This window comes from Vicia villosa, linkage group LG4 (genome assembly GCF_029867415.1).
Source record: "Vicia villosa cultivar HV-30 ecotype Madison, WI linkage group LG4, Vvil1.0, whole genome shotgun sequence".
Classification (NCBI taxonomy): Eukaryota; Viridiplantae; Streptophyta; class Magnoliopsida; order Fabales; family Fabaceae; genus Vicia; species Vicia villosa.
The window spans coordinates 6,965,270-6,976,164 of record NC_081183.1 but is presented as its reverse complement, the minus strand read 5'-3'; the positions used below and the strand labels follow the sequence as shown (position 1 = coordinate 6,976,164).

The 10,895-nt window shown below is 34.0% G+C and overlaps 2 protein-coding genes across 2 annotated transcripts; one reads left to right on the top strand and one right to left on the bottom strand.

Annotated features, from left to right (window-relative positions):
• Window positions 1-3,489: 3,489 nt before the first annotated feature.
• LOC131596741 (uncharacterized) lies at window positions 3,490-4,515 on the bottom strand. The gene has a single exon (XM_058869484.1). It carries the CDS (start codon window positions 4,513-4,515, stop codon window positions 3,490-3,492), a length of 1,026 nt encoding a protein of 341 aa, XP_058725467.1.
• A 4,874-nt stretch (window positions 4,516-9,389) lies between these two features.
• Window positions 9,390-10,160, top strand: LOC131596740 (uncharacterized). Its single transcript, XM_058869482.1, has one exon. The coding sequence runs from the start codon at window positions 9,390-9,392 to the stop codon at window positions 10,158-10,160; it is 771 nt and encodes a 256-aa protein (XP_058725465.1).
• Window positions 10,161-10,895: the final 735 nt, after the last annotated feature.

The following is a 10,895-nucleotide window of genomic DNA, read 5'->3' as shown; positions in this document are numbered from 1 at the left end:
TTTAACATTGTACTTGAGTCATACAACGCATTGCTTCCGTACAACGACCTAACATTCACATTATTTTGTAGTTGATACATGTTATAAAGATTCATCAAAGTTTTACGTTGGTTGTTGACTGTATAATACAATCTTCTCCTTTTATCTGAGTTTGGGACCGGCTATATATAACAAATTAGCTAACCTAGGCAGGATTATACTACTTCAAAGTCAATATCATAAAATGTGATTTTTAAGTCTAAAAAAATTGAGATCTTGAACTTTACTTGCTTTAGAGTATTATCTATAAATAAGGATCAGACAATATTTTTAATATTTACAATAATAAAGATCATATATAAATAATCCATATTTCATCATCAATTTATCAACATTAAAAGACCATCTCAATCATGCAAAATACAATAAATCATTTTAGGATTTTGCAAAAGACTTTTTGAATAATGATAAAGAAAATGTGTAGAAAAAGAAAGTTCACTTCTTGCTTCTCCAAAGTCAATATCAGAAAATGTAATTTTCAATGTCAAAGTGGCAGCTTTCATTCCTATAAACTAGAGTAGACAATTTTCAGTTAATATCACATATCACATTCGTTACAAAATGTATAACCAACACAAATTAGTACAAAATGGAGAAGAAAATGAAGCAAATTTCATAACCAAGAACCTTTACGAATTGAAAATAACAATAAAAAAGAGAAATGGAGAAACATATACTAAGATACAAAAGAGAAATAAACAAACATATACTAAGATTGAGAATGTCTTACACATAATACTTATCAATCAATAAGTTTGTTAATGCAAAGAACATGCAAGGGAAAATATAGTTACATGGTTATCTTAAATTTGGGAAAACTTGATTGCATTTCGATGTATGAACAAAAAACAAATTGACATTACTACTAATAGGGAATTGATTCAAGAGTAGAAAAACATGCATTAACCAAGTGCATAAACATAAACTCAAGCCCATGAGTTCACATAGTTATCCATTCCAATAAAATCATCTAGATCAAATTTTCATAAATTATCAAGAAAACTACCTAGGTTCTTGTTTTAATAGTAGAACTTAAACAAAACGTATACAAAATTCATAAAAGGTGCATAGAAAAAAAAAAGATTAAACCAATATAACAAAGAGAAAAGAGACACTTAATGTAATTAAACTCATCAACTTTGTAACTCCTTTCCAAAAGTTTTTAGTACATAAATGTCCCTGACCAACTCAAAGAACAACCACGATTGAGTGTGAAATACTCCCTCTGGTCTCATTTATAAGAAAAGATTCTCTTTTTAGATACATTGAATAAATAATGTATTTGGACAACATGTTGTCAAAATACATTATTTATTCAATGTATCTAAAAAGGGAATCTTTTCTTATAAATGGGACCAGAGGTAGTAATAGACAAGGCTATAACAACTTCTATTTCCAAGATAATCAGAAGCAAGTAATGATGAAATTGTAGCCAAATTCATTCCAGTAAGCACAAATGAGTTAGATATTTCGAAAGTGCATTACTATAAATAATATATTTTATAATAAAGTTTGAGGTTAAATGAGGCAAAACACGATTTTTTTTTTAAAAAAATTTTAATCTTATCCTTCAGTTTTTGTAAAAAACAGATAGATTATGTAGCTCATGGTGGTTTGAACTGTAAATTTATGTTTTATTTAGAACCAAAATTTCGCCTTTATTTTATAAATTATTTTATTCCTCGGTTTTTTAGAAAACGACATTAAATGTTAATTAATATTTTATTTAAATAAATTGAACCCATTTTTTATCTCGGTTATATTCTCTCAGTTTTATTTAAAACCGAGATATAAACTCTACACAATATTTTTCTCATCCATTAGAATGTTAAGTTTCACTCATTTTTTACGCCCTAACACTTTTCTACCGAGATATAAACTCTACACAATATTTTTCTCATCCATTAGAATGTTAAGTTTCACTCATTTTTTACGCCCTAACACTTTTCTTCGACTTAAATTCCATTCTCCACTTAACGCATTAAAACACTATTTTCTCCAAAGAGGAATGAAGCTTGAACTTCAAACCAACACTTTTCTTCTGCTTTACTTTTAATATTAGCGAGATTTATTTTTAGCCTTAGGTAAAGTTTTTTTTTTTAAAACCCTCCTTGTAAGTTTCGAACCTGGCACCCCAAGGTTGCAGGGACGGACACCAATCAACTGGACTATAACACAATTATCTTATATTGCTTCAAATTGGTTAACATATTACATTCAATAAATGCTTATTATATGTCATAGATGATTCTTAGTAATATTAATACATACTAAATACTCATATATATATATATATATATATATATATATATATATATATATATATATATATATATATATATATATATATATATATATATATATATATATATATATATATATATATGGTATGAGTCACCTCTCTTATAAATCCAACATTTCCTCCATTCATAGTTGATGTGGGACTTTAACAAAACTGTCACACTTGAAATCCAATAATATCCTCCACAAGTGTGAGTCACCCACATCACTAGTCTTGATCCACAATAGGATCCACTTCCGCCCCCCACAACCAACCGGGCTCTGACAATGTAAGACTTTCCCACACTAGTCACATTTCTAATTTCAACATTCCCCCTCAAGTGTGACTCTATCCACAATGCCACCCTCAAGTGGAAGTTCTTTTAACCACATACACTTGTATCGCCGTTGACACTTTTCAATGGAACACCTCCTACGGACATTTCGATACAAGTAAGTCGGTTAGTTCACTCGAACCAAAGGCTTTGATACCATTTAATAGGGCAATTTAGAGGGGTCAACACGATGGGACATCTTTACACTTGGGGATTTTCCTTTTGAGAAACACACCTTTGTGAGAGACACACCACATACTCACCCCTAACCTTAAGGTGATAGGTGTGTGAGTTCTCCCACTTATAAATACTCAAGTCTCCATATTCCTAACCAATATGGGACTTCTTTAAACTACCCACGCTTGTAATTATTTTTCAGCAGAGATAACTAGGTTTTACCTCTCATACAGGGAAGTTGGACTTCTTTGAAATTGATTGTGTACTCGTGACACGATAAGATCCAAACTAGGGTTATTTTGTTAAAAATAAATGTCACAATCGATCCTTAGGGTGTCTCGTGTGCTTTATGTAATAGGCGTGGGTAGTTGTACTTTCATATGTTTGTGACCTATGAGGTGGTGGCTGACATCTTTGTGGTATAAGATTTTTAGGTGGTTAAGCATATTTTTAGTAGTTCTTGGAGATCTTTCATCTCTTTTTGAGCTTTATAATATTGTGTTTTGCATGGGGAGATAGGTGTGGAGAATTATATGTAATCTTGTCATTTTTTTTGTGTAAGCAAGATATATTAATAAACGGAGAACTAAGGGTTCTCCAACCTGTTTACACGAGAAACGGAAATAACCCGACAAAAAAAATTACAAACCAATTACGGCTACGACAAAAAATGCAAGGGATCCTTGCAAAACTCGTAGAAAGAGTAATTGGGGTGCGTAATTTTCCCGCAAAAAGACCATCTCCATGCCAAATGCTTTGCATTCCAAACGATATTATTCACATTCCAAACTTCCTTCTGGAAACAAGCACCATTCCTAACCAACCAAATGGTCCAAGTGGTGGCGAGCCACACCACTCCCAACTTCCTATGTTTAACTTTTTTGCTATGAAAAAACAAGTGCCAATCCATAAAATTCGATAAACACTCACTCTCTACTCTATCCCCTTTACCAACCCAATTAGCTATCTCACTCCAAATATTTTTCACCACCAAACAACTAAAAAATAAATGGGAACTAGATTCCAACCAATTACCACAAAAAAAGCAATTTAAATCATCCAAGGGAATGGTAATACCTCTAATCTTCAACAAATCTTTCACCGGAAGCCTATCAAGAAAAAGCCTCCAACCGAAAGCCTTGATTTTGAAAGGGACATCCAACTTCCACAACAACCCAAAAGCTTCGTCATTCCTATTAGGTGGTCCATGATGAATACGAAGATTATTGTAGAAAGTGTAACAAGATGCTACCGTAAAATCCTTGTCCTCGGAATAATCCCACTCAATGGAATCCTTTCCCCCCTTCCAACCTTTGAAACCCTCCACAAGCCCTAATAAAACCGCAAAATCCGCCTCCAAGCCGAGCTCTCCCATCTCTAACTCCGACACACCGAGATCTCCCCAAACCCACACTCCGTCCTTCCAACCTCCCATGGCCGCTACCGATACAAACTTTAACCGAGAAATGCCATATAAATCCGGGAACAAATCCTTCAAAGAAGTAACGTTCAACCACCTAGCCTCCCAAAAAAGGGTTGCAAAACCATTATGAACGGAGAACCTACAAGAGTCAACCAAAGGATCACGGAAAGAATAAGAAATAATTTTTTGAATATCTTTCCACCAAAAAGAGAATTTTGTAGCTTTCTTGTTACTTCCACCTCCGAACATATTGGAAGTCATGTCTCCATACCGCGAGTGCAAAATTTTAAACTACAAAGAATCTTGTCCTTGAATAATCCTCCATCTCCACTTGTTAAGAAGAGCCATATTAAACAAATTAATGTTTTTGACTCCAAGACCCCCTTTATGCATTGGAAGAGTGACATCATCCCACTTAACCCAATGAATCCTTCTTCTTTCCTCTACTCCACCCCATAAAAATTTGCTTTGAATACTAGTGATCTTCATAGCCAGTTTTTTCGGAATCTTGTAAAAAGAAAGAGTGAAAATAGCCAAAGAACTCAAAACGGATTTTAGGAGAGTAATCCTACCACCTAAGTTTAAAAACCGATTCGACCACCCTTCCAACCGGTTCTTTAACTTAGCCAAAAGAGGATACTACGTAGCTTCTTTTCGCGGGTTGAAACCAATAGGAATGCCAAGAAAATAAAAGTTGCTATCTTCTAATTTGCAAGAAAAGAAATGAGAAACCGCCTCTAAAAAGTGAATATTAGAATTAATACCTATCAACTTGCTTTTATTGTAATTAATTCCAAGCCCCGACACAAGTTCAAAAGCCCGGAGCACCGCCCTTAACGCCCACACATGATTCCAAGTACTCTCCCCAACAATTAACGTATCATCCGCGAATTGAAGCAAATCCACCGAACAAGATCCATTAATCGAAAAGCTTTGGAAATGCCCCACTTCAATAGATTTTCTCACAAGTCCCTCCAATCCCTCCGCCACCATAACAAAAAGAAAAGGAGAAAGTGGGTCTCCTTGTCTTAATCCCCTACCATATGACTTAGTTGTCTAATACATTTAAAAATTTCGAAATAATGTTGTCCTTACTTATACGTATTCCACAATGTAATATGTGGAAGACATGAGTATTTTTCTTACTTGAAAGTGATTTTTTGGTAGGTTGGTAGTTTAATCCTCTGTTTTCTTCGATTGACTTGAAAATCATGTTGTCTCATGAGTTAATTATGGCTTAAGAGTCATTGACCTGCTATTTTGGTAATGTGTTCTTAGTGATCTTTTTGTTTACATTAATGATGGTTTTCACTAGTTGAGATCTAATCTGTTTTTCATTTAGATTATTGTCGTGTGGATTGCTTAGTTTGACTTCTCTACTATGTTTTTTTATTATTATTTTTGTGTGTGGTCGGTTTGGATATTTGTTTTTATTTTTGCTCCTAATTAGTTTGGTACGTCTTGTACCTCAATTTATACAATTTATGTATATTTTACCGTTTGTGTTTTTTCTCTTTTATGTTTGATTTTGTTTTTTGTTTTTGTTTTTGTTCTGAATTGGTTGGGTGCATTTCGTACCTCAACTTATAGAATCGATGTCAAAGAGGACCAGCTATTTGAGTTGTTTCACATTTAATGTTAACCCTTACTCTTAGATTTTTAGAAAAAATATATTGACAGATTTTGTTTTGTAAATAGAGATTGGAACAGGCAACAACCTCTATTTGTTTTGTTTTGTAAATATATTGACAGATTTTATCATTATCTTTTGAAATTTACAAAATTCATATTTAATTCTTATCATTATAAAAAATTCTATAATTTCGTAAAGAAATATTTTATGATATTCTAAAAACGTATGAAAAAATTTATTTAAAAATTTAAAATTTTAAGACTAATTAAATTGTTTTCAAAATTTTAAAAAATAGTAGGGACTAAAACTGCATGCATAAAAATTTTATAGAGGCTAAAATATGTCATTTTTTAATAGGGACTAAAAGTAAAATTTGAGATATTTATAGAGACCAAAAACATACTTAACCCTAATAAGTAATAAAAGAGAAAAGTTGAAGTTAAAAATAAAAATTAAAAAAGTATAATTGGAACAAAAATAAATTATACCAAAACATGAAATCATGTTTTACCTCTTCTTTATATATAGTTATAAGATTTTCTTTTCAATATTTAATAGATATAAATTCTATCATCTCATATATAAATATAAATTTATAAAAACCTTACACAATAGTTTTTTATAAAGAGAGGAATATATATCAATAGGATGAGTTTTAGATATTCGCCCATCAAATTTAACTCTCTTTTAGATATTTTGTAACAGGTTACAAACTAATTTGACCGTTTTAATGTTTAGCACTAGGTTGTACTTTTAACTTCATTTTATTTATTTTTTCATGCTATAAATTTTTTGTTATTTATCCAGTTTTAATGGAGAAGGCTTCTTAGGTTTATGTGGTTACTGGAAAAATCAGTTGATATACTTTGTAAATGTGTATTCATCTTGTTTTTTGACTAATAAAAGAAGATTGTGGAGAGAGTTGGAAGATTGTAAGAGGAGATTTCCGGTGGGAGTGTGGTTTTTGGGTGGTGATTTTAATGCCATTAGAGTTGAATCGGAACGGAAGAATTCGAGTGGTTTGGTGAATAGGCGCGAGATGGAGGAATTTAATGCTTTCATTGAAAATATGGAAGTGGTGGATCCGATACCTATTGGAAGGAATTTTACTTGGTTTAGCTTGGATGGGAAATGTATGAGTCGGTTGGATAGATTCCTTTGTTCGGATTTTATAATTGAGAATTGGAAGGTGGGGGGTCAAGTGGTGGGATCGAGAGATGTTTCGGATCATTGCCCTATATGGATTAAAGCCGGGTTGATGGATTGGGGTCCAAAACCTTTCAAATTTTTTAATTGTTGGACAAAACATGATGATTTTTTGGGTTTTGTGGAGGATAGATGGAGGACTTTTTTGATTCGTGGAAAGGCGATTTATTCTTTCAAAGAAAAGCTTAAGTTGTTAAGGAGAGAGTTGCGTAGATGGAATAAAGAGGTCTTTGGTATCTTAAATCTTGAAGTGGAAAATGCGATAAATGACTTGAATGATCTTGATTTGGTAGCTTCGGGATCCACTTCTTTGGATTTGACGGATCTTGTGGCTAGAAGAACTTCGGCATCCTCTAGAGTGTGGGAATCGATTCGATTAAAGGAAAGTATTCTTCGTCAAAAGGCTAGATGTGCGTGGCTTGCGGAAGGAGATTCCAATTCTAAGTTCTTCCACAAAGCCATGAAGACGCGAGCTAGAAGGAATGCTATTTTGGGGTTGAATACTTCCAATGGTTGGATTGATAGTGTTGCGTTGATAAAAGAAGAGGTGTGGAGTCATTTTGGTAAGAGATTTGAGGAAACTATGCCTTTGCGGCCTTTGTTGGATGGAGTTTCTTTTGCTTCTATTTCTACTTCGGAAGCTAAGAATCTTGAGTTACCTTTTACGGAAGATGAGATTAAAGATGTTATTTGTAATTGTGATGGTGACAAAAGTCCGGGACCCGATGGTTTTTCAATGGGTTTTTATAAGCTAGGATGGTCGTTCTTGAAAGATGAGATTGTTGGGTTTGTTAGTGAATTTCATACTTTTGCCGTGCTTCCTAAAGCGGTTACGGCTTCTTTCTTGGCCTTGATTCCTAAGGTTGATAATCCCGTCACTTTGGATGATTTTCTTCCCATTTGCCTAATTGGTAGTATGTATAGGATTTTGGCAAAATTGCTTGCTACTAGAATGAAGGTGGTGATGAATCAGCTTGTATCGCAATGTCAATCGGCTTTTATTCCTAATAGGAATATGTTGGATGGTGTGCTTGTGGTTAATGAGTTATTGGATTTTGCTAAGAGAAACAAAAGAAGGTGCATGATGGTGAAGGTTGATTTTGAGAAGGCTTATGATTGTGTCTCGTGGGAGTTTCTAAGATATCTCTTAAGAAGGATGGGGTTTGGCGTAAAATGGAGGAAGTGGATTGAAGCACTAGTTTTCAATAGTTCAATGTCGGTCCTTGTTAATGGTAGTCCAACCCGGGAGTTTTCGGTTACTAGAGGATTAAGACAAGGAGATCCTCTCTCTCCTTTTCTCTTTTTGTTGGTGGCGGAGGGTTTGACGGCTATGGTAAAAGTAGCGTCCTCTTTAGGAGATTTTAAAGGGTTTAGCTTGGATGATCATCAACACTTTGAAATTATTCAATTTGCCGATGATACAATTTTGATTGGTGAAGACTCGTGGAATAACCTTTGGACTTTTAAGGCCATTCTTCGAGGCTTCGAGCTTGTGTCCGGTCTACGGGTCAACTTGAATAAAAGTCGGCTTTTTGGAGTGAATCTTGATCCGGATTTCATTCAAGCCGGGTCTTCCTTCTTAAATTGTGCGATTGGCTCTTCTTCCTTTAATTTTCTTGGTATTCCGGTTGGTGTTAATCCTAGAAGATGTGAGGTGTGGAGACCGCTAATCTCAAAACTTAGAAGACGCATTGGAAGTTGGCAAAATAGACAACTTTCCATTGGCGGTAGGGTGGTGTTGTTGAATTCCATCTTGTCTAGTATTCCAATCTTCGTCTTCTCTTTTTACAAGGCACCAAAATCCATTATCTCGGAAATTATCGCGATTCAACGATCTTTTCTTTGGAGTGGAGAACAAGATAAGAAGAAGATTAATTGGATTAGTTGGGATAAAGTTTGTCTACCAAAGAAAGAAGGAGGGCTTGGTGTGAAGCATTGTGGGAAGTTCAATTTAGCGCTTCTTAGCAAGTGGAAGTGGCGCATCTTGAACAATGAAAATTTTTTATGGACTAACATTCTTTCTTGTAGGTATGGAGACATTCAAAGAACTTTGATAAAGGATACCGTTATTAATCCGAGAAGTAAAGTATCTCTTTGGTGGCGTGATCTAGTTTCCATTGGGAGAGAAAATTCGGATACTACTTCAAATTGGTTTAATTCTTCTATCTCTTGCAAACTTGGAACCGGTCTTGTTTTTGAATTTTGGTTTGATGCTTGGATAGGAACAACGCCCCTAGGAATTTTGTTTCCGGAGTTATTCTTGTTATCCGAAGCGCCCCATTCGAAGGTGGCGGAAATGGGAAGTTGGAATGGCGAAATTTGGAGGTGGAATTTTGGAACATTTGGTGAGACCGAGGATGGGACAGCCGCGGCGCAATTGAATCAACTTGTAATTCTTCTCGCTTCGGTTCAACCTTGTCGTTTGATAGAAGACTCTTTTGTGTGGTGGCGTAACCCTTCCGGTTTCACGGTAAGTAACGCTTATGATACCATTTTGTTACTTGACTTACCGCACCCTCCGTTGGAGAACTCTCTTTCTTCTATTTTCTCTTGTTTATGGAAGACTAAGGTTCCTAGTAGAATTCATCTTTTCGGTTGGAGATTGATTTGGAATAGACTACCTACGAAAGCGGAGTTGGCGAAGCGGGGAATCTTAGTAGAGGCACAATTGTTGAAGTGCCCTTTATGTAATCGGGTCGATGAGGATTTAGACCATTTGTTTCTTCATTGTCATTATACTAGAACTTGGTGGACCGAGTTATATAGTTGGCTTGGTATTGATGAGGTGCCGTTGGTAGGAACAATTTTGGAGCGGCTTTCTTCTTTAGATTCAATTTGTAAGTCTTCTTTCCATATGGAAATAGGTTGGTTCTTTGGTTTGACTTTTTGTTGGGTTGTTTGGAAGTGTAGGAATGCAATCATTTTTGAGGAAATTTGTTTGGCATCCTTTGATGGGGTAGGATTGTTCAAGCTCATATCTTGGGAATGGTTTTTGATTTTTTTTAAAGAAAAAGCTAGTTGTTCTTGGCCGGATTGGTGTGTCGATCCGAGACCTTTTCTTAATTGATTTGTTGGCTCTTTGGTTTATGGGAGGTTGTTCTCATGTGGGTTTGGTTTATTTTCTTGTAATTTTGGGTTAAGCACCCCTAGTGCTTATTAATACATCCCTTTGCTTATAAAAAAAAAAATTTAAAGTATTTTCTTTTTGTTCAATTTTAACTTCAATATTCTATATTTCTTCTATTTGATTTATTTTTCAACTGAGAATGTGACATATATTAAATATATTACGTATACGTGTTCTAATTTTCTTGTTTATCAATGTCATACATTGTCTTAATTGCTTATATTTTAAATTAAAAGAAATTAAAATAAAACAAATTCATATCACATATTTAAATTTATGTTGTAAAACAATAATAACTATTAATAATAAATCATTCAACATCTACGATGTACTATTTAATATATAAACTATCAATTGAATTTTTTGTCTATATAAAAAAAATGATTTTTTTTTATTACATTCTATATAGTTCAAAAGAACCATTTAAAAATTAAAAATTGCTTCTCTATATATATAACATGCTATTGTGGTCTAGGAAACAACACAACATGATGTTTTATGTGCCATGGCCTCAATGGTTTCCACCCGCACCGTTGTTTGGTCCTGGTCCTTTGTTTCTCATTGGTGAAGGAGGTGGACTTGGAAAATTTCCTAATTTCCTCATGTTAATATCAACAAAATCAACTAAACATTATTATCAACAAAACAAAATATATTTTAATATTAAATAAATTT